Consider the following 24,128-nt stretch of genomic DNA (forward strand, 5'->3'; position numbering starts at 1 on the left):
CGAGACAACGTAAGGGGCAGACCGTGGGGCTCAGGCGCAGGGCGAGGCTTCGGGCAGGAGGAATGAGTGCAGATGGAGGCAGGATCACCTGGTTGGTGGAGGGAAGAGGGAGTTGACGTCCGCTGCCTTCAACTTGCTCAGTGAATCATGTAAAGGGCAGAAGAAGGGTGTGGGAGGGTTGAAGGCATAATGGCTGATGCGGGGAAAGGACAGCAAATGTACCAGAGAATCAAAGTAGATCCTCTGGTGACGCTGTGTCTGTTTGAGGCTGACAATCATTAAAGTGAAACCAGCCAGCTCAGTTGTTTTTTTTCCCCCAAAGATTTTATTTATTAGAGAGCAAGTGAGCACGAGCAGGGGGGTGGGGCAGCGGGAGAAGCAGGCTTCCAGCTGAGCAGGGAGCCCAATGCGCGGCCCGATCCCAGGACCCTGGGATCATGACCTGAGCCAAAGGCAGATGCTTCACCAACTGAGCCACCCAAGCACCCAGCTGCGTGGTTTTCTTCCAGAAATAGTTACCTCTTAGGTGCAGGGAGGAGGCAGATGGAAGGGCTCACCCAGGCTTGGCGTCTTGAACGGGAAAGTGCCACCAAGGGAGAGGACGCAGAGCAGAGGGTGTTCGGAAGAGAGCAACAATAAAGACAGACTCGGTGGCAGCTTGGTCAGGCTATGAGCCAACTGGTGGACAGATGCACCGTTTGATGAGGCCAGGGAATTAGGACTGGCGGGTATTTCAGGAGCTGAACTGGAAATGGTGTTCAACAAGCTCTGGATTGTGTCGCCTGCAAGTCTGCCCGGTTCCCTCTGGCATCTTCAGCTCCTGCTGTGCTTACTCAGTGTGTGTGGTCAACAACTGTGGAACTGAAAATGGCCCGGAGGAGAATCGAGGTCTTGATCTGATTATGACGCTCATGTCCCACCTCCCCTCTGCTGCGGTCTTGGACCTCTCTGTTGGGGAATGAGGTCCACAAATGAAACTTAGCAGCTGAAAAGTGTGCCTATTGAAAAGTGCAAATGACCAGAACTGGGGCAGAAACTCAAACCATGCACGGGCAAGACTGTTCAAAACAATTTTATTTGTTCCTCCATCTTGTTTCTTGTGAGACAGGTGAGCTCACTCGCTCGCTCTCTCTGGGTCGGCTCTTCCTCCTTCACATCCTCCCAAGTACAGACTTTATACACCTTTTCCCCTTTTCAGACTCTAAATTGGGGTTGTCCGCTTGACAGCTCAGCCCTCACCTTCGTGGAGCTGACAAACCCGCCTCTCGAAGGCTGCTTGCCTGTCCTCCTTGCGCCACAGACCAGGGGTCTCCGCACAGCCTGCCCAGCCCAGAGCAAACTCACGGTTTCCCCGCACAATCTTCTCTTTTCCTGGACCTGCACTTGACGCACTTGACATACACAGTCTACTACCCTACCCGTCTTTTTCTTCCACAGTCCAGGACTCTTAGATGTAAAAACAGTGTTTGGCAAAGGCTAACATTTCTACGGTGCATTTTTTTTGGGGGGGGGGGGAGAGGCATGGAGATATCGATGAGAAAAAGTTACAAAAATAGAACTTGTACAAAAAGTACACAAGTTTATTGGGCAAGATTCACAGCACAGGCAATTACCCACTGTCAACACACATCTGTGGGTTGCTTCCTCAGAGTGCTCTTCACCTCCTCTGCTAATGGGACTCTGATTTTTCCACTGGGGTATTTACCTTCTCAGCCACTCCAGGCGTGCTGTGCTAAATCCCAGCTCCAGAGCAGAGCCCAGACTGGCTGAACACAGTCCTCTTTTCCTGGCTCCAGTGATGATTCAGAGCTGGGCACAGGCTCTAATTTGGGCACTGGGAGCAAAACCCAGGACTTAAGCAAGAGCAATTGGAAGAGACCTTTTTTCCTTCCTCTGAAGGGGGAGCAGGTCTGCTGAAGCATGTGACTATGGGAAGGCGCCCCCGTGTGTGTACTGAAGATGAAGTGGACAATGGCGAAGGGGGAGCAGAAAATCCGCCAGAAACCCCATCTTTGGTGACCACAAGTAGCTGAGTCAGTCCTTACTTGGACTTTCAGTCTTGAGAGTTCCCGAATTCCTTAGATCCATGTGGGTCCCATTTTCTGGCACTTGCAAATCCAGAGTTCTACCCTATAAATTCACAATCCCACTGCCCCGAGAGAAACACTGTCGACATTTTGGGTTTAATTTCTCCCACACATATTAATGCATCTACGTATATACCATTTCCTTTATTTTCTTACTTTTACAAAACTGAAAATACTCTTCTGAAATATTTTAGTTGATAATATTGTTTACCTCTTTTTATGCTGACCCAAACTATAATAATCATTTTTAATTACTGGATAATATCCCATTCTAGGAATATACCATAATTTAACAGATTTCCATTAAGGAACATTCACATTTTTGTCTGCTTTTCAAATTATGAACGTGCCATTCTTATACATGAGTTCTTTTATTTCTGAAAAATGAAACCGCTTTATCTCTTTAAGTGAAATTGCTGGATCATAAAATACATTCTTAAGGCTTTGCTGTATTTCACCAGATTGTCCTCCAAAAGGAACTTTCATTCCCGTCAGCATGGGGACAGGTATGTTCGATGGATAGGAGGTGACGAAAGGTAGAATACTTGCTAAAAAGAAATATCCACTTGTTTGCTGCATGTTTCCTGAGTGTCTCTTGTGCGCACAACACCGTGACAGGTGCTGGGGATATGCTGGTGACCAGCCTCCTAGACCTGTCTCTGTACTCTTCCTTCTCCAAGTATGGCAGCTTTGGAAAAACGTCTAGCTTTGTGGATGAATTAACCGACAGTGCACACGTCATGATGTGAGATAAATGGCCTAAGAGAGAACACTCGGGAGACGGTGGCGTCCAGTATTGGCACAGATGGTGACATGGCTGCGTGGGACGCTGCTCACCCACACCTTCCTTCCATGTTCACGTGTGGCCAGGAGCCTGGAACGCTCATGCCCCTTGCAGGGCAGCGGGGGCCACAGTTACCCAGGGCTCGGCGAGTCAGCCTTCCCGTGTGCGCTCTCAACCCTATATAACAATTTTGTAACCTAAATCCCTACATTAAATCCTTCTCTGTGTGAAACACCTAGAGCGCTTTTGCTTTCCTGATTTGACGGAAGAGCCCAACATGTAAATTACCCTTGAAATTCTGTGAGGTGTGAGCTGTGCCTTAGACCCACATGGCATCTTTCCATAAATCTAACAGAGCCAGATTTCTCTGGAAGCAGTGGAAGAGACTGCTGGGTTTTTGTTTTGGATTTTGTTTTTTTTCCCAGTTGGAACACCAGATGAACTCAGTGACTGCCCTTGAGAACGCATCTTATATGCAAAACACGTACCCTCAAACACCTGACTCCCTCAGGAAGATGAGATCCGCACACGGAGGCAGGTACGTGCAAATGGAAGCCAGGCTGAGAGACCAGCAGATCCACGGCCCCCTGCGAGTGCTTATCTAGAACTCACATTCCTGGGCACACAGAGTGACAACTGGGAAAACAGAAAGCAAACTGGCACGCATGCCTGACTACAACTGCCAGGGTTCCCATTTTTGGGGAGTGTGTGTGTGGTGAAATCCACACAATGAAATGTTCACGAGACGGGACTCTCCCCTCTGCTGCCACGAGAGGGACTTGGGATACTGCTGTTCTACAGAAACTGCCAGTTGGGCTTATCTTCAACGGTCCAGCAATAGCAAATCAACTCCGGATGCTCCTCTTTCTTTGCGCACGCAAACACACTAGAGTCTGAAAGGGTGAATCGGTTTGGGAGGCTCCATAATACGAAGTATCGTAGACGTCCCCTTCTTTGGCCGTGGCCCCTTCTCTACTAAACATCAGTACTGAAAGCAGCGTCTCTGCCCCATGCACAGAAATACAACCAAACCTGGAGAGGCGGGCAAGACACAGCACTGTCCCCTACCTCTTCTCCCTGTCTTCTCCCTCACTGTCGTCGTCACGATAGAAGATGTCACTGAACCGGAAGGCCTGCCTGGGTGTCGCGGGACTCTGGATTTCGGTGCCCGTTTTCTCCACCTTCTTCTCTAACTTTTCCTTAAGCAGAGGCAGGGTGGTCTCGTAAAGGTAGTCTATAATCTCTAAAGAAAAGAAATGCAATTTTGACATTATTTGTACAAAGCCTCCTTCCCAAGGTCAAAGGGCAGAGGGCACGGATGTCGGTGGCCCACTGCTGCTATTACTGTGTGCAGTGGTCCTGTTCTAACTGGTTTACTTGTATTCACCAGTCCCCTCAGAATCCTAGGAGGAGGGCACTACTGTCAGCCCATTCTTCAAATGAGGAAACCGAGGCCAAGAGGCGTTATAAATCATGGCCAAGGTCGTGGAATTTGTAGGGGCAAACGTAGTCGGGATTCAAACCCAGGCAATGCTATCTGCTAAGGGTCAGAAGTAGTCATCACACACTCCAGGGCAAAGCATCACCCAAACTCGTGGTTCCCGAATGCTGGTGCTGGGCAGACCGCTTGAGGCTCTCCTTGAGCCTGTTAGAGAAAATCTAGCCTCTGGATGCAGCCTGGAGGTTAGGATTCGGTATGTATGGGACGAGGTCCAGGTATGTATGTGTTCAACAAGTTCCCCAGAGGACTCTGATGATCTGAGTTTGGGAATACCGAAACCACCCACAAATGGCTGCAGAGAAGGAACTGGGCATCTTAGGTTTGTTCTGGAACCGTGTCCGCACACGTGTGCGTGTCAGTGTGCATGTCAGTGTGTGGCGTGTGTGCACATGATGGCGATCCAGGAGCACTCAGTTATTTACCGAGTGCTGGCCACGCACCGAGCACCCTGCTGACCACGGTTCACCTGTCTATTATCTCATTTAGAACTTCGAAAGTCCTGTCAGGTGGGGATGAACAGGTGATAATCTCTCCCATCCTACAGCCAAAGAAACCGAGACTCCCAGAGTTAAGTCACGCGTCCGAGGTCACACTCCCAGCACATGCCACCACCTGCTGTGTTCTCAACTATTTAAATATTAGAAATGCTGACCTGGAAAAGTCTTCTTCTGCCAAAAGGGAACACAGGTAGCTTTCAGCTTATAAAATTTAGTTTGAACATAGGACGGAGGAACATCACTTTAGAAAGGAAAAGATAAAAAAAAGTTAGCATCAGTTTAAAAACTGGTCATTTCACTACTGTGTACGAAGTACGCCGACTCGGGAATCTACAGGTATCAGTAACTTTCTTAATCCTGAACAGGAAACCATGGTGTCCACAAATGTGGGACAAAAATAAGACACACATGAAAAAGCTGTCGTTCATTTGGGTAAAAAGCACACACACAAAAGAAAGAAGGTGAAAAGCACAAGACAGATCCTGTTTAAATTACAATACTAACATAAGCTGATGCTTACCTTGTTTGGCCCTGCCCTAAGGGCTTCCTCTCTAGCCACAAACAATCCACACAGCTGCTCTATGAGGAGCTACTACTCTTGTGCCTCATTCTGGAGATGGGGAAACTGAGGCACAGAGAAGTGGCCCAAGATCTTACAGCTAATAAGGGGTAGGGCTGGGACTTCAACTGGGTGGTCTGACCCCAAAACCCACACTCTTCACCACTTCACTTAGGATAAATGCGTATTTGTCACAATCCAAAGGCAGATGTCCCCTGATTTTTTATTTTGCAAAGCTAAAAAAAGCAGATGTTTATGATGTTTTGGTGAGTCAAATATATTTTCAATTTACAGTAAGTAGGACAGACACAACCAAATCTTATTGTTTTTTTAAAGTGAAAATCTCTAACTTCACTTCCTGGCCACTTTTTCTTAGACGATAAAAGCAGGACTTATTTCAATAATTAGTTAACCTAGTAGTTAATTAGTGTGAATACATTCACTCTTACTGGGTTCTTCCTCACAGCAACCACTAGCTAGGTGCTCACTGTGTGTCCCTACTGAGCTATGTGTCCTCCACGCCCGATCTCCTTAATCCTCGTTATGGTCCTATTAAACCATTTTGTGGATGAAGAAACTGAGGCTCAGACACAAGTTAGGGAACAACGTGCCCAAGGACAGCTAAATAATGAGTACCAGGAGTCAACATCAGGTCAGTCTGACCGTAAAGGCCAAGTTCTAAGGCCCCCATGCCTTCCAACTCTTCCTGCAGGGCCGTGAGTCCTGTGGGGCGTGCTGCAGACCCACGCTAGGGTTTGGAGAAGTCACAGTAATGGACCCGGACATTTTTTCTTTTCTTTTTTTTTTTTTTAAGACTTTATTATTTATTTATTTATTTGACACAGAGAGAGAGAGATAGCAAGAGCAGGAACACGAGCAGGGGGAATGGGAGAGGGAGTGGCAGGCTCCCCGCCAAGCAGGGAGCCCGATGCGGGGCTCGATCCCAGGACCCTGGGATCACGACCTGAGCTGAAGACAGACGCTTAATGACTGAGCCACCCAGGCGCCCCTGAATCTGGACATTTTCAAACCAAGTAGGCATGACATCTCATTAGGTGGACACGCTTTCTTGACATCCTGCCTAAATAATTCACAAGGGAGACTTTAAGACTCCGAAGAGACTGAACTTTTAAATACTATTTTTCACTGTTTTAATTATTAAAACTTGACAATGTGCTATTTCAAACAGTATTTGACTAGATGCCATAATCTCCGTTTTATGAGATTTATTAATCTTAAGTGAAACAATGTGTTCTTAAATATGTAATTTTACTTAAAACCATTAAAAGCCCATTTTAATTTAAGAACTTGTGATCTGAAGCAACGTCACAAAATATACAAAAATTTACTGGAAAAGTCCCAATTTTTCAAAAAGTGCTTTACTATTACAAAGGGAAGGCTTTGCAGCCATGGGTGCTTCTCAAGATGGGAGTTGGTGGGTCCAGAGCAAGGTCCCCTCTTTCAAAGCACCTGCCACCCTCATCTCTCAGGGACCCATGATTCTGAGCAGTGGGTGCCCCACCTCTCACTCAGGTCACCTGGAAAAGGGAAGGGTTTGGAACCATGAGCATGTCTGGGTCATGACAAACTTCCCATTCTCCAAGTTACAAAAACCAAACTGATTGTTCTTTGTTCCTTGTCCATGATCCCAAGGTGCAAATAACCACCAGAACCAGTTTAAACCCTTCCTCATGGATCAAGGATGGCGTCACACTTTTGAAAGTCAGCCAGGGGGCAGCCGCCCTGCCCCACTGTCCACCCTTCCAAAACTAAAGGCCAAACAACCCCCAGCACCCCGCTTCTGAGAGCCCCCCAATCCCCGCACCCCACACCCCTCAATGATCTGCTCTGCTCACAGGGACCGTGCTTTGCGAGCAATAAATTCAGATACTGAGAGTGGTGGCCTCTGTCTTCAGTAGCAGGAAGGGATTCAAAATGCAAGGATGCTGTACAGCAAAGACTCACAGCAAAGGCAAAAGGAGGTAGCTCATAAACATAGGAAAGTTCAACTTCACCCCCCAGATGAGACATGCAAATGAAGCCGCACCGAAAGTACCGGGGGAAGCCTGAAGAGGAACAGGATCTTTACATGGTCTCAAAATATCTCCCACGGCCCCTTCTTATCCCCAAGAGAACTGGTACTTTATACGGTGGGGGAACGCGGCAGATGCCACCGGAGCCAAAGGATCAAAATCAGAATCATGGGCCTCACGACGTGGCGTCACCTGGGTCCTAATCCTGCCTAAAGTACAAGACCCCCCCACGAGGAGGCACCGGACAAACTCCAACGGAGGGTCATTCTCCAAACAAACGGCCTGTGCTCGCCCACGTTTTCAATGGCATCAAAGACAAAGGCAGAAGAGCTTTACTGATCGGAAGCCAGTGAGGAGACAGGACAGACAGGAGCTGGAGTGGAGCTGGACTGGATGGTAAATCGGGGGGAAATGCTATAAAGGACATTACTGGGATGAGACACCTGGGTGGCTCAGTTGATTGAGCGTCTGCCTTTGGCTCAGGTCATGATCCCAGGGTCCTGGGATCGAGTCCAGTGTCGGGCTCCCTGCTCAGCAGGGAGCCTGCTTCTCCTTCTCCCGCCCCCCCCAGTTGTGCTCTCTCTGACAAATAAATAAAATCTTTAAAAAAAAAAAAAAAAAGGACTTTAGTGGGGCAATTTGAATGTGAGCTGTGTTTTATTTATTTTTTAAAGATTTTATTTATTTATTTGACAGAGAGACACAGCGAGAGAGGGAACACAAGCAGGGGGAGTGGGAGAGGGAGAAGCAGGCTTCCCGCCGAGCAGGGAGCCCGACGCGGGGCTCCATCCCAGGACCCTGGGATCATGACCTGAGCCGAAGGCAGACGCTTAAGACTGAGCCACCCGAGCGCCCTGAATGTGAGCTGTGTTTTAAGAGTACAGCGCTGTACCAGCGTCTGATGTCCCGAATCTGGTCACTGCACTGTGATTATGCAGGATGATGTTCTTGTCTAGGGCACGCTGCCCGCCACTAGCCCTCAAGTGGTTAAGGGAAACTACTTTATTCCCTTGGAATCGGGAGCAGGAGAGGGAGGGCGGATGGTGAGCAAACGTGGCAAACTTAAGAATTTATGATTTGGGGCAAAGGGTATGCGGGGTCTCTAGTAGTCGTTCAACCTGTTAGCTCCTCGAAGCTCTCAGGAGACTTTGCACACACTTCACTCACCCTTCCTACGTGTCTTCGGTGAGGGGTGGGGTGGAGGGAGGGTCCCATGGGCCCCCAGCACCCAGAGCGGAGGCTCCAAGTACACGGGCGCACGGGGCAGTCTGCACGCGAATCCACTCAGATCTCACAGACGGTCACTCCTGAGGCCATCTCTTACCTTTTCGTCAGCCTCACACTGAATACACAGCCTTACCCTATGGCGCTAGCAAGGTCTTCCCAGTCTATCTCGTTAGTGTCCTCCACGTTTACCTCATACAATCTACAAGAAAAAATAAACACGAAGTTTTCAAGCACAAATCAGCACAATGGACGCCTTCTCAGATTCACCCACGTGAAAAGCTTGGGGGCACCAGAACGTTCAGCCGCGTCCCAGTTCCCTTAGGCCCAGCGAAGTTGGCATGCCAGCCCAAGGTTAGCCCAAGGTCATTAGCCATGTCACCACGGATTCTGCTGCTCAACATCTACTCTTTGGCCAGAGAGAGAAACAGTTCCAACAGCATCGCTTTCTATTTCTCTACCTTTCGATGAGGTTGATTTTGGCCTGCAGAGCATTAACTCCGCGGTACACATCCCGACCATTCGTCATCCTCTTGGTTAGGATTTCCGTCCTGCGTTCAAAGAAACAAAGAACGTACTTTAAGACTTTCAGGGGTAAAGTTTGCACTGCCATTTCCTGCCCTTTTCTCACCTACATCACACCCCTACTGAGAACTAATTTCTAACTTGTGTGACTCATCACTGCTAACATTTACCACCAGGGAGTATGCCAATTTTTTTTTTTTAAGTGGGAAATGATAAATAAAACGACAGAAAGGTGGCACCTGGGTGGCTCAGTCATTAGGCGTCTGCCTTCGGCTCAGGTCATGATCCCAGGGTCCTGGGACTGAGCCCCGCATCGGGCTGCCTGCTCTGCGGGAAGCCCGCTTCTCCCTCTCCCACTCCTCCTGCTTGTGTTCCCTCTTTCACTGTGTCTCTCTATGTCAAATAAATAAACAAAATCTTTAACAAAAAAAAAAAGAAAGTTGATGGTTACTGAAACTGGATGAGGGATACAAGTTCTAAATTTGTGTGTACGATGAAATTTCTGTAATACGAAGTTATAAAAAGGAGAAGAGAATAAGCCCTTTAACAGGTGTTAAATGAAGCTGTAAACTCTATTTTTGATTGTTTAGAAAACAGAGGGACATCGCTGTTGGGACACTGAGGGACCAGCTGTTGGAACACGAAGGGAGACTTACTATAGTCAGGACTCCTCTGAGGCCCATAGCTAACGGCTGAGGGAAGGGGGACTGGAGCTCCTAACGAGAGCAGTGACCCAGCTAAAAATATTTTTTAAGTACTCATCTCAAATAGCAAAGTTTGTCACAATCTGATGGACAGATTGCTAGCTGTTACATTCTGGATAAGGGGGATCCACGATACACAGGGGAGGATGCTGTTTGTACCAGCAGCCAACTGTGTTCGTTCAAAACGCAGACTCTGGGGCGCCTGTGGGGTGCAGTCAGTTAAGCACCCGACTCTTGGTTTCAGCTCAAGTCGTGATCTCAGGGTTGTGAGATCAAGCTCAGGATGGAGTCTGCTTTGGACTCTCTCTCACTCTCCCTCTGACCCCCCACCATGTTCTCTAATAAATCTTTAGGAAAAAAGTAAACTGCATCATCTGTGGTCATTTCAATTTACATGAAAGAAATCTACATTCAGGTTTTCAGTTTCCTGCTTTCCTCTTCAAGTTAAAAAGCAGTCTCTCTTACACGTTATCCGAATTATACCGATCCTGAAGCACGGCTGCTCTGCAGCATTTCCCTCTTTAAATACTGACCAGTGTTTAACAAACACTCCTTCTTTCAGTGTAAACTATAGGGGAAGAAAGGGCTCTGGTTCCTCCATGTTATACGCTTCATCCCCCAAAACATTATCTGTTCTGTGGAGTTTATGTCCCTGACTATAGTCTTCTATGAAAATAAACAGATAATTCTACAGCAGAATTGTAAGGAACAATAAATGGTATAATTTAAGAGTCTGCTTTTAATATAAAATATACCTACTCTGGATCTCACTCTTATTTGACACTGACGATGACCACACTCCTTTGCGCATGACGTGTGGGTCGTGAGCTGTGGGACCACCGCTCCAAGGGGTCCTGTAGCAGCTGAACACCCAGCTCAGAGACCCTCCAGGGCTCGGAAAAGCCACATCAGGCAAAGAATGCGCAGCAAGATCAGGACTGAAAATGCTTCTGTGTGACTATGGTCTCTCAAGAAGTTCTATGGTGAGGGGCACCTGGGTGGCTCAGTCGTTAAGCGACTGCCTTCAGCTCAGGTCATGATCCCAGGGTCCTGGGATCGAGCCCCACGTCGGGCTCCTTGCTCCGCGGGAAGCCTGCTTCTCCCTCTCCCACTCCCCCTGCTTGTGTTCCCTCTCTCACTGTGTCTCTCTTGGTCAAATAAATAAAATCTTAAAAAAAAAAAAGGAAGTTCTACGATGAATACAGCTGCCTGGCGTTAGTGAGGACAGAGGAGCCCCCGGACAAGACAGGCTCATGGGAAGGGCAAGCTCCTGCACATCACCGTGCTTGTGATCTCTCTCCCAAAGGGGAGTTTTGTGTTTTTTTATGTTGCAAAGAGAGAACTGTTTTGTTTTACTAACGCCTTAGCAAGGGACAGAGTGAAGACACCAGAAGTCAATATTCAGTATTAAAAAGGTTCCAGTTCCTTTGGAGGAAACCACATGACGAATCAGGGTTAGTTAGGTGCCAACTTAGATCGGATGTTGATACCGAAGTGGTTGGAACAGCTGGCCCGAGGTGAGCATTTCTGACACGGAAGGCTTTGCACACGGTACTTACACAGGTCTCCTTCCGTTATAACCCCACTCATCTACCCACTCCAGTGATGCGTGTGGTACGGGGAGGGGGGAGGGAAATATCTTGTTGAAATTTATGTAAGAAACCTTAAAACTTACCACTTACTTTTACACTGCATCCAATTTCTGGTTTCTACTTTGGCTTCTACTTCTACCCAAGATATGCCCTTGTAGAGTTTTTCCCTAACAATAGACAGGCAGCCTTCAGGGTTTTCTTGGAGTTTAGAATCCACCTCTTTTAACTCGTGGGGAGACATTTTCTTTAGAATCACTTCTTCGACGGCCTTGATTAGTTTCTGGGTTTCCGTCTTACTCCAAGCACCATGATTTCTTGCTGTAGACACAAAAGGATGATCTTATAATTGCTAATCTATTTGTTTTCAAGCACAATATCAAAAACAAAATGACAATGATGGATACATGTCATTACATACTTGTCCAAACCCACAGCACATACACCACCAAAGGTGAGCCCTAATGTGAACTATGGACCCTGGAAGATGATGGATGTGCCAGTGTAGGGTCACGGACTGTAACAAAGGTCCCACTCTGGGGGGGGGGGGGGGGCGGGATGCTGACAATGGCAGGGGCTATATGTCGGGGCAGGGTGCATATGGGAAATCTCCACTTCCCTTTCAATTTTATTGTGAACCTCAAGCCGCTCTAAAAAATAAAGTCTTAAGGGACATCTGGGTGGCTCAGTCAGTTAAGCGTCCAACTCATGATTTTGGCTCAGGTCATGATCTCAGGGTCATGAGATCCAGTTCTGCATTGGGCTCTGCACTGAGTGTGGAGTCTGCTTGAGATTCTCTCTCTCCCTCTCCCTCTGCCCCTCCCCACCTGTTTGCCCACGCACTCTCTCTCAAAATAAATAAATAAATAAAGCCTTAAAAAAAAAAAAAAGAAAAGAAAAGATAAACCAGGCACTTTTCAGAAGACAGAGGGCAACATCTTGATTACACAGACATACAACCATCAAACACAGCTACACGCAAATTAAAATGGAACCACTTCTTTTTAAGAACCAATGCCCGGGTGCCTGGGTAGCTCAGTTGGTTAAGCGTCTGCTCTTGGATTTGGCTCAGGTCCTGATCTCATGGCTTGTGAGATCAAGCCCTGCATTGGGCTCTATGCTCAGCAGGAGTCTACTTGGATATTCTCTCCCCCTGCCCCACCCCCCTTGTGCTCCCCCATACTCTCTCTCAAATAAATAATCTCAAAAAAAAAAAAGAACCAATGCCAGAGAAGTCCTTCCTTAAAGCAACGTATGTTTTTTAACTTCAAAAGAATATTGTTCTTCTTGTTTCTGACAGTAATGTCTCTTGTGTGAAACTGGGAGGTTCTCAAACACTTAACGGGGACAAAATAACTGAACGACTTCACGTGCATCCATAACTCTCCCCAGGAACTCCCCGTGTGGCACTGAGCTGCAATGGGGACTCTGGCCTCGATGACAAAGACACCTGAACCACAAGCTGGCCTCTGACGGGGGCATCAAACCATCTGTGGGTCATCCTCCTTGTCTAGATGGTCACAGTCAGGCTAAGTAAGAGGCCTCAAACCGGGAGCCTACACATGTCTTTGGTTTGGCCCATAGTGTGATTGTGTTACTTTTCCTCAACAATTTAGATGAATATTTAAAAATTGAGAGTTCCAAAGGAAAAAAACAGTATCTAGATTAACACCCCCCCCCCCCCCCCCCCCCGCCAAAAGCAGACTTCTGCTTTACTTCCTGGAAACTGGAAGAACCGGCCACACTGAGTCCCCACATGGCACCAGCTGCTGGACGTGGGGGCACAGAAGGCAGGGCTCCCGGGCACGCCAGGTCCACAGACGCCCGGCCGCTCTGCCCCACGCGCTGCTCTGCCACGTGACCTAGGACAGCATCCCCGTGCTGACAGTGACGTCGCCTGTGAGCTTCTTGAAGCAACTGGGGATTTTATAATGCAAAGAATATACCCAGGAAAATTTTCTTTTTTAGGAAAGAGGAGAAAAAGACACAAGAGGTTTTGGAAAAGTCCCTGCCTAACGGGCCGACTGAACTGCACCCCGGCCCCCTGCAGCCTCTGCTGTCCTCTGGTGGGGGAACCTCCTCCGCCCAGGCTCTGCTCCCTGCCAGCTTCCTAGGGTATGTATGGGTCAGGCTGGCGGTGAGAGCTGCGCTGAAAGTGAGGGACCTCAGGTGTGGCCGAAATCGGTCTTGTGAATAAAGGCCCCATGGTTTCACAAACACGCGGGAGGAAATGCAATGAATCAGTACAGAGAATGGCTCAAAACGTGACAGCTCTCTCAGAAGACAGGCTGGCAAGGAGGCCTGCACCGGGGGGTGGGGGGGCTCATCCGTTCACCCGGCAGGCGGGGGGGGGGGGGGGGGGAGGACCAGAAAACAACACTTACGACTGCTGATCTGGGAGAACTTCAGGGCAACAGAAAGGCTGCTTCGAGCCACCATCTCGCCAATCTTTTTCCAGTCGTTCCCATGCAGGGAATGGTAGATCTTTAACTTCTCCATGTCTCCTTTGCTATACCTGAAAGGGAAAACGTGTTACAATTCCCAATTAAGTACAAGATTAAAAACCCTATCATCATTGCAGTTTGCCGTAGTCCTGGGAAAAGCTGCCGGGGCAGGCTGGTCCCGTCACTTCCTGTCCCGGCACCTCGACTGTGGTCACCCTATAAATCAGTCACTGCAGTCCCAGGCCAGGGGCCTGGCTCAGTTACACAGGGGCTAGAGCAAATAACTGGGTCACATTATTCCCATCCAAACCCTAAAGGCTTTGCGCTGCACGCACAAAACACCAAGTCCTCCACGTGGCCTACAGTTCAGCCCCACTGGCCTTCTTGTAGGCCTTTTTCCCCTCAGAGCCTCCATGCTGCAGTGGAAATGGCCTTCCTCCACCCACCTGGACGGCTCCTGCAAACCCTGCAGGTGGCCCTTCGTCAGCGAGGATGTCCCGATACCTGAGGGTCCAGTCCCCCGCTGCTCTCCCCCAGAGCAAGCTCTGCCCCTTTCACAGCACCCCCCCACAGACGGGCAGTTGGACATCGAGGGGTCCCCCCGTTTACCCGTCTCTGCCTCTGCACCAGCGCCGTCCAACAGAAATGTAATATGAGCCATACACATCATCTAAACCTTGTAGTGCTCACGTGAAAATGAATTTTATTTCATTTGAATGAACTTAACAAAATATTTGACTTAACCCACTATATTAAAAACGCAACCATTTCAACACGCAGTCAGGATCTGAAAGTGTTAATGAGGTAATTTACGTTCTTTCCTTCTAACTCCAGCAAGTGTATCACTCTTACGGCGCCTCTCAACTTGGACTAAATGTATTTCAAGTGCTCCCTGGCCCCGTGAGGCTGGTGGCCACCGTGATGGACAGCACGGCTCTGGAGGGGACATCCTACAAGGGCTCGGACCCTGTTGGTTTTTCTACACCATGGTATCCGCAATGCTTGACAGACAACAGACATTCAATAAATACGTGACAAATGACTTCACACAAATGCACAATGATTTAAGGAATGTACGGCGCTTTTTCATTCCACATAAAAACAAATATACTAAACAAAAGAACCAAAAAAACACTAAGTGGATTTGGAGATTAAACACAAGTGTTTAAGTGAAGGGAAAGCAATCCTTAGGGCATTCTAGAATTCCTTAATACAGGGGGCGGGGAATGGTGGTTTATGTTACTACTAACTTAACACAAGAAAACCCCTAGCAAAATACTACCCATTCCTGATGAGAGTGATCCAGAATTACTTCCAACAGTAAGAGCCTAGCAGTCTCAGAAAGTCATCTACAAATGCAGAGCGTGGTGAGGAGAGACCTGTAATCCTTCACTGCTAAGACTCATGCTTTCTAGCAGTTTCCTTCTCAAGGCAATCAGGGTCTTTCTGAGATTATTTATTTTTAATATTTTATTTATTTGTTGAGAGAGAGAGAATGCATGAGCACAAGCAGGGGGAGCGGCAGGCAGAGGGAGAGGTAGAAGCAGGCTCCCTGCTGAGCAAGGAGCCCGATGCGGGGCTCGATCCCAGGACCCCGGGATCCCGACCTGAGCTGAAGGCAGACGCTTAACTGACTGTGCCACCCAGGCGTCCCTCTTTCTGAGATTTAAAACAACTTAAGGGTACCCCTGAAGCAACAGAAAGGAGGACATCAGAGAGAAAGTGAGTGCATAACAATGACGAAACAGGTGTATTGACCTCTGACGTCCCCCAGAGCCTCAAAACTCTTTGATTTTTGGCTTTCTGTGATTTTTTTCAGTTAAGCATTCCTTAAGTTAGAAAAAATATATTCTAAGGGCAAATTGTTACCACAACACATTGGAATGAAAGACTTGGCTTATTCTAAAACTTTCATTCCCACGCTTATGTCACAGGTAGAAAAATGTCACCTCAGCTGCCACCATTCATTTGCCAAAAGCTATCTTTCAAGTCCCACTTAACATGTCATCTTTAGTGCATTTCCTTAAAGCTCTGTCCACAGATGCCCAACCCCGGGGCTTGGGAAAAAGGGGAAGGCGGGTATTAGTTTGTGGGCAACCTTTTCCTCTGCTGAAGGTTTATTTCTCTTGTTCAAAAGTTAAGAAACCAAAGTCAGGGGCGCCTGGGTGGCTCAGTCGTTAAGCGTCTGCCTTTGGCTCAGGTCACGATCCCGGGGTCCTGGGATCGAGCCCCACGTCGGGCTCCCTGCTCTGCGGGAAGCCTGCTTCTCCCTCTCCCACTCCCCCTGCTTGTGTTCCTTCTCTCGCTGTGTCTCTGTCAAATAAATAAATAAAATCTTAAAAAAAAAACAACAAAAAACCCACCAAGGTCATATCAGTGTTTGCAGGTCAGAGAATACGTATGTGTTGGTTTATAATCATGCAGCTAACTGGAAGGCAACTGGCCCTGTCAGATTTACTAAATCTGCCTCCCAGAGTGAGATTGAATAGCTGGTCGGCTGGGCCCTCAGAGGGAGGGGTTGACACCTTCCTGCCTATCCCTCTGGCCTGGAGCAGAGTGCTTAACCACAGCCGACCCCTGATCTATGCTGGTTTTATCTGGAATGTTGGGAACAAAATATAGTTGGGTATTTTGCTTGGGGAAAGAGGGAGAATGACCATCACCACAGGACACTCTGCATTGTCACTAATGACCCGCTCCTACGTGACCTCCTATTAGTGCTTACCCCACCTTTAAATATTCACTGAAAACCCAAAGAATTAGGCTGAGTGCTGAAGGGAACATCGCATTGAAAAGGAACGTTTGGGGGTGCCCAGTGGCTCAGTCGGTTAAGCGTCTGCCTTCGGCCCAGGTCGTGATCCCCGGGTCCTGGGATCGAGCCCCGTGGCAGGCCCCCTGCTCAGCTGGGAGTCTGCTTCTACCGCCCCTCCCCGCTTGTGCTCTCTCTCGCTATCTCTGTCTCTCTCTCTCAAATAAATAAAATCTTAAAAAACAAAACAAAAGGAACGTCTGGGTACACAGGGAGCTCACAAATTAGCAGAGAGCAAAGAAAACTTCACGAGTAACATAAGAGAGGCACGGCACGCTGAGGGCTAAGGAAAGTATAAAGAAAGGCCAAGGATTTAGAAAGGGGAAGATCACAAACGTTTACTCAAGAGGCAGAAACCGAAATGAGCTTTGAAGACATACCACTGACAACAAATACACAGTCTACTTTTCACACGCGAAAAAATCTTCAGTTTTTTACCTCTCATCTGTTGTGGACATTCTAATTTATACTATCAGCAAAAACATTCTGTCTCAAGCTGCTAAGGCTTTTTCTTTTTTTTTTTAAATTTTTCATTGTTATGTTAATCACCATGCTAAGACTTTTTCTTACCTGCCTTTATAATTGTTGACATCAAACATCTTCTTTGCTCGATAGTAGACGAGTTTCCAGGGCCGGGCAATGCCCTTTCCTAAAGTCAGAAGAAAGGCAGTCAGAGGGGCCCACAGGGCAGGGCTTGAAATGGAGTCACAATTGGAAAGGGAACCCAGCATGGCTCCTGTTAACACCACTACCCTAGATCCTGGGTCAGGCTGGGATTTCATACATCCCACACAAAATCACCAGTTTCCTTGGAGCGCTCTAAAATCTACACGCTTAGTAAGTCAAGGCTCCAGCTTCTGGTCTACTAAATTCGAGGGAAAAGCCCTTACAAAGCAAAGTAATGCTAACAAAATTTGAATGAAGAGGAAAGCATGCTAAGGTGGGGGACACATGCCAACAGTTCTCCATAAGATTAACAGAAGAGCTTTCTCAATGAGCAAGCTTGGCTTGCTTCCTCACTCAGAATGAAACAGCCCCTTGACAGGGACCCCCCCCCCCAGTCTGTTTCCCCTTGCGTACTCGAGAACACCTAAGAGGGCGCCTGGGTGGCTCAGTTGGTTAAGCGACTGCCTTTGGCTCAGGTCATGATCCTGGAGTCCCGGGATCGAGTCCTGCATCGGGCTCCCTGCTCAGCAGGGAGTCTGCTTCTCCCTCTTACCCTCCCCCCTCTCATGCTCTCTCTCTCTCTCATTCTCTCAAATAAATAAATAAAATCTTTAAAAAAAAAGAAAAGAAGTCAGAGAACACCTAAGAAATCATCCTCTTTACATTCATGGATTTTTTTCAGTCTGATCCTGTGTTGCTTCATGACTTTCTCACTTTCCAAATACAGCTGCAGGAGGAGGGTTCCAGAGACAAAGCACAGATAAGGCTATACTTGGAAAACTTAGAAGACCCTGGTGCACGTAAGAATGTGCTTTGGGGCACCTGGGTGGTGCAGTTGGTCAAGCGTCCGACTCTTGATTTCAGCTCAGGTCATGATCTCAGGGTCATGAGATCGAGCCTGGTGTTGGGCTCTGTGCTCAGCACAGTCTGCTCGAGGTTCTCTCTCCCTCTGGCCCCCCCCTGTGCTCTAATAAATCAATAAAATCTTAAAAAAAAATGTGCTTTGTGCAGCATATGCAAAACAACACGTAACAAAGAATAAATAAAGAGAAAGCAAAACGATACCTATTACCAAGTACGAAAGCTAGAAGTTGATCAGGTCGCTTTTTATAAAATCTGCAAAAGCACTATACTTGGGAGACACAAACGCATTCCAAATCCCCAAAAGTACAGGCCGGCAGCAGGAATACTCGTAGCCATGGCAGCGGGTAGCATGCACCGCACGCACTGAATGGGCCAGGCGCTGCGCTAAATACTTACCGTGGGTTCTCCCTTTACGGTTGGTAGGCTGTGGATGGTCAAAGAGTGAACAGTTTTAAACTCACCAATGTGCAATCTAAATGCATGTTTTCTTTTTAAGTCGGTGATCACAGATTTCTCCTCTGGGTATCTGTCTGTGTACAGCAGTTTGTCTGCATTCTCAATTCCTGTCCGGGATAGAAATTCTTGCACGTTTTTCTCTAACTGCTTGTTTTCCTTTACAGAAAACTTGCCAAATCTAATAGCGACACCTAGGATTTGGGTGGGGAGAAAAAGTATGTATTGTCAATAAGGAACAAAAGCAAACCTACCATCTGGTCTTCAGCAGTTACAAGGCAGTGGCTTGCCAGCTCCCCCCTGCTGGGAACAGCCCCAGCGGTGTACTTGGACTTGCTGTTAGCTCCCCTGCTGTGCACGCCCCACCCCCCCAACTTCACTTCCCTGAGAATTCAGCTCAAGCCACTCTTCTCCCAAAGTCTTCCCTGGTCACCCCCTTCCAAAGTGACCTTCCCCATTTACCACTCAACTTTTGAAAGTAGTTGTTTTTTATATTAAAAAGGAATCTATGTTCATTAAAAATTCAAGCAGTATGGAAATAAACATTTAAAAGAAGCCTCCCCTTTGCTCTCTTCTGCCTCGCTCCCCCTGGCAAGGCAGTGCTGTGAACTGGCAAGAACTCGAACATTCACATATATTTTCTATGCATATGTATGGGGGGTGGGGGAGCAATGGCATCATGCTTTACATTCTAGTCCTCTTTGTAACTCTAAGCAACCAAGTTTTATTATGTACTGACGATCTTATATACTATGTTTTTCTATTCTTAGACTTACTTTAAGAGTATCTTTTATAAAATACAGTCATAAACATTTCCACAGAAAATACACAAATAGAATGGGACCATTCTATAGATACTGCTCTATTTTGAATTACATTTTTCTTCCTTAATTTGGCTATTTTTTAAAACTAATCTCTTGGGGCGCCTGGGTGGCTCAGTCAGTTAAGCGGCTGCCTTCGGCTCAGGTCATGATCCCAGGGTCCTGGGATCGAGCCCCGCATCGGGCTCCCTGCTCCGCAGCAAGCCTGCTTCTCCCTCTTCCTCTGCCTCTCCCCCTGCTTGTGAACTCTCTCACTCTTTCTCTGTCAAATAAATAAATGAAATCTTTAAAAAAATAAGAAATAAAAAAAAATAAAATTAATCTCTTCACCACGATTAACTCCCTAAGGCCCCACATTTTACTTTTCGCAGGGACCAGAGGTACTGGACCTCACACAGCCACTCAGTAAATATCGCTCATTTGTAGCACACAGCCTTAAATGTGTAGTTTACTCTTCAATTCCATAAGCTTTCTGGGAGGTTCTTATAACACAGTGAAATCAAGAAGGAGACCATGTTGGGTCTCCTGTGAAACCATGGCCATTACAAGCAGCCTAGCCTCCACTTAGTATCTTGGGGAAAGAAGCTACAGCTCAGCAAAGCTGACAATACTGGCTGTTTTCATTTTATTTTATTCCCGCATCCTCCCCAAAGGCTCAGCCACTTAGCCTCCTCCTCCTCCTCTCCTTCCAGGCCTCCCCTACCAGAAGCTAGGTGGAGAAGAGCAAAACCAGGGCTCTTCATTTTGCTAATTTTATGGCTCGGACAACAATTCTGGAAGGAGGAGAAGCTGAAGGCACCCAGAGGATGCTTCCTGTGAATCTAGAAATCTGCATTGTTCACAGAAAAAAGGCAGGGGCTCGTTAGGCGGACAGGAAAGTTCGACAAATATTAAAGTGCCACCAGCTCACCCTGTGCTTTAAACTCCTTAAACCGCCCCAAGTCATCCCGGTACATCCGCTTGATTGTGGTGGCAGCCCTTTCCTTGATGTCGGGAATGAACTCTTGGAGCTGCCTCACAGCCGAGTCTAAATCCACATCTGAGTCACCCGAATCTCTGGAGTCTTCCGATAAATATCTTGTTTCAGAATCTTTGGCCAATTCCAAATGTCTTTCCTCTTCATTTGTAGGTTCTAACCTGCAGGGAAAATTGAGTTAACTCACATTAACCTGTCACTTGCCCTGGTGGCTTTCCAATTCTTTTCTTAAAATGATCCTTCACTTAGACTAGGCCGGTGTTAAAGCTAGGAGGGACGTTGGAGCTGATTCAGTCTGTGATGTGTGGACTGAGGTAATCTGACCAACGTATGCATACACCTCAGAGGCCGCCTACAAGGGACCCGTGTGGCCCAAAGCCCAATTTCCACCATGTGTTATTTCTTGTGTCACTACTTCTCAAGTTTTCTGGTTTTAGATACTGACTTCCTAATGGGCTAAGCCCTGTTCTGCCCCATGGACCCTCAAGACACTCCCCCCAACCCTTCCAAGGATTTCAATTTTGTGATAATGGTCACTAATTAATTAAATCAATGTAACAATGGCCACATTTTCCCCCCTTTGCTTAGTTGTCTATGCATCTGTCACTAATTCATCCCCAAATGTCTGCCAGATGTCCAAATCCCCTCTTACTGTGGTCAATCATAACAGCTAACCACTCAGGCAGGAAATTAAAAAAAAAATTATATCCATTAGTTCGAGGAAAGGGTCAGCAGCTTTCAGAGGGCCCACAGCCCAGTACAAGTTCAAAACCACAGCCCTCGACATGCCTGCCTCCTATCAGTATTACCCCTGACGAGAGGAGGTGAGTGGGCCCCTCTTATCGATACCACCTGAAGTGGCATCCTCTCCCACTGAACTTCTTGGTGAAACTATTTTAGGCCAGGACAACCTAACAAATGCGAAAATGTAAAAAAAAAAAAAAAAATGCCATTGAGTAAAAATGGGGAGAAAAATCTGTCCCAAGTCCTAGGAACCGAGATAAAGTGGTTTAAAAAACTGCTCTATTAAAAAAAAAAAGCTGCGTTTATTATATCAGCAGTTGACTTACACAATAATTATATAAATAATGACGTCTAAATTTCTTCTATTAGGGAGAACCTTAATTCAAGGTTTTTCCTGCTCTGTAAAAATTCTAAGTATTTAGAATTTTTCTTTCTTTCTAAGTATATGCATATAGACGAACAAAGGTAACTTGGGGGGTCTTAAAATGCCCTTTTAAACTTATTCATAGAATTTCAGGGCTGGAATAGTTTTTAGTAAAAATCTGATCTAACTGCCTTACTTTATATACGAAGAAAGGAACCTTCCTGCCAAGTCACTCGGTTACACGTATGCATCGTTCTGTACATTTAACGGTCTGTCTCTCTGATTTCTGCCATTTACTACAGGCATGCTGGGTAAAGAGGTCACAGGCAGAATTCACACAGAGGACACACACACCAGAAAACATGCCACTGCCACATTACCTCTGCACCTCTTCCGAAGAGGCCTGGGTTTTCTCCTCCTGTGGCCTGGGTTTCGCTCTTTCTTCAATCAGGGCACCATTACCTTCCAGTGAATCACAGTGTGTGTCCTCAAAGCTCCCTGCGGGCACTGAAAAATCACCCCCAGGAGCTACAGGACTTTCAACAGAAGACCTTCGCTTCCTTTTCTTAGACTTTTTCTTTACACGGCCGGCTTCCTTACTGCCTTCTGCAGTCCCAACCTCACCGACCCCCTGCCATCCTTCGGAGTACACGTTCTCTAGACTCTCAGGCCCAGGCAATGCCTCAAGCTCCTGGTCATGTGCAATTTTTCTCTTTTTTTTCTTAGACTTTTTCTTATCGGCCGATCCTGGTAGTTGTGTGATTCCACCTCCTGGGCCCACAGAAAGCAGGGTTTCCTCCTTGTGTGGTTCTGGCTTGGGCAGAGCGAGGCTTGCATGCAGGCTCTCCTGCTCAGCATCCCAGGAGGCCGCTTTCCTCCGATGTTTTCTCCTCTTTTTCTCCCTAACTTTATGATGCAGCTCTTCCGACTCGTTTTTATGTGACTTAGGAACTGAATGCAGTTCGCCTGCTTCAGGCTCTTTTGTTGGCTTCTGTTCCTGGCTCACGTCAACATACACGACATCGACATCCCTCCTAAAATTCTTTGGTGTGTTCTCGATATTTTCTTTATCCACCAAGACATACACCACACCTGTTTCCCCATCCACCCCCGAAGCCCTATGTTTTTTCTTTTTATTCTTTTTGGGTATTGAAGTGGCCTTTTTCGTCTCACCACCAATTTCTGATTTTTTCAAAGGGGAAGGAAGAAGATGCTGGCAATCCTTTCTTTTTTTCTTACTCTTGGTTACGTGAGACTGCTCGCTTGCCAGGGGGGAGTCTCTGACACTTTCATGGGGATGCCTCAGATGTCCTTCCTTATACACAGAGTACTTTTTCTTTTTCTTGTCAAAAACTGGAGTGTGAATTTCCAGTCTGCTCGATTCTCCTTCCATTCTATTCCTGTGGGGAAACTTGACAACAATGGTTTATTTTGGCAAAGCATTTTAAACATCACCCTCAGGAGAGAAAAAAAAAATCACAGAAAAATGAGATTGCATAACAAATGACAAGGCTGGAGTCATGATTACAAATTTAATATTACTCTAAATGCACCGGAGGCTCACTGTAATTTCCCGTCTGGTCACGCTGCCCTTATGATACGGTAAAAAATAGGTAACGGAGAACAGTGCCCAGCACGATCAGGCCTTGTTGCCCTCCAGGCTCGTCTCTTGCCTCTCCCGTCCCACTTTGGGCTCTAGCCACACAACGCCTCTTCTGGGTTCCTCAAACATGCCCCAACCCTTTCCTTGGCTCAAGGTCTGATAGCACACAATTTCCTCTTTCTAGAAGGCTCTCTGCTGCCTCCCCACCCTGGAGACCTCCGCCAAAGGCGGCCTCTGCGAGGCGAAGGCACCACCACCCACCGCTGGACTCCACGCGCGCATCAAAAAACCCCAACAACCGAAAGCCGACAAGCGCTTTCAACCTACCGCCCAAGGCGCCGCCACCTTTCTTCCAATCCGGAAATGCCGCCGTGGTGGAAGCGGAAGTAGCCGTGCGTCGCTTCCGGCCCCGCCTCGGCGTCACGCTGCCAAGGCAACACGCCCGCCGCCGCGATTTGACGCAGGCGTAGTAGCCCATGGGTTTCCTTCCGGGGGTCCTTCGGGAGTGCGGTGAGGGTGGGGTAGAGCGTGATCCCCAAACAGAGAGGGCACAGAAGTCCCCGCCTGGCCTCCTGGCTCGCGCGTGCGCTCCACTTAGTCACGTTTTTGCGGAGCTCTGTTCTAGTCCAGGAGTGAGCCAGCCGGTGAGGTCCCGGACCTGAGGAAGACATAACACGTCAACCAAGATCACGTCAGGTTATCCTGCAAGGAAAGGAAAAAAGGAAAACAGTATTGTGTTGGAGAGTGAGGGTAGACAGCGAGTGCCACTGTAGATGGAAGGGCAGGCTCTGCGAGGAGTGACATTTGAGCTGAGTTGTAAACGAAGACGGCGAGCAGAAATCTAGATGGAAGATTGTTCCAGGCTGGAAGCAAGGCCGAGA

General features: G+C 47.5%; 1 protein-coding gene across 2 annotated transcripts; it reads right to left on the bottom strand.

The window, feature by feature from the left end:
* Nucleotides 1-1,559: 1,559 nt before the first annotated feature.
* On the bottom strand, nucleotides 1,560-23,711 carry TTF1 (transcription termination factor 1). 2 transcript variants are annotated; one of them, XM_036079747.2, is made up of 11 exons: nucleotides 23,575-23,711; nucleotides 22,025-23,055; nucleotides 20,471-20,697; nucleotides 18,748-18,933; nucleotides 17,327-17,405; nucleotides 13,888-14,018; nucleotides 11,590-11,824; nucleotides 9,147-9,236; nucleotides 8,822-8,887; nucleotides 5,025-5,110; nucleotides 1,560-4,114 (listed from the first exon to the last, which is right to left on the bottom strand). In XM_036079747.2, the coding sequence occupies exons 2-11, from the start codon at nucleotides 23,035-23,037 to the stop codon at nucleotides 3,936-3,938; spliced, it is 2,292 nt and encodes a 763-aa protein (XP_035935640.2). In that variant the 5' UTR covers nucleotides 23,038-23,055; nucleotides 23,575-23,711; the 3' UTR covers nucleotides 1,560-3,935. The 2 variants fall into 2 exon arrangements, 1 of the variants encoding a protein (XP_035935640.2); XR_013443874.1 differs by lacking the exons at nucleotides 1,560-4,114; nucleotides 5,025-5,110 and having other exon boundaries at nucleotides 11,597-11,824.
* Nucleotides 23,712-24,128: the final 417 nt, after the last annotated feature.

This window comes from Halichoerus grypus, chromosome 14, assembly GCF_964656455.1.
Source record: "Halichoerus grypus chromosome 14, mHalGry1.hap1.1, whole genome shotgun sequence".
In the NCBI taxonomy this organism is placed as follows: Eukaryota; Metazoa; Chordata; class Mammalia; order Carnivora; family Phocidae; genus Halichoerus; species Halichoerus grypus.

What these genes read in the sequence shown, in the direction of transcription:
- TTF1 (XM_036079747.2), bottom strand. Translation starts at nt 23,037, where the DNA reads ATGGAAGGAGAATCGAGCAGACTGGAAATTCACACTCCAGTTTTTGAC. An exon ending in TCTTCGGAAGAGGTGCAGAG is followed by an intron (nt 20,698 to 22,024) that starts GTAATGTGGCAG and finishes TTTTCCCTGCAG; the next exon opens with GTTAGAACCTACAAATGAAG. An exon ending in ATGCAGTGTAAAAGTAAGTG is followed by an intron (nt 9,237 to 11,589) that starts GTAAGTTTTAAG and finishes CTTTGAACGCAG; the next exon opens with GACGGAAATCCTAACCAAGA.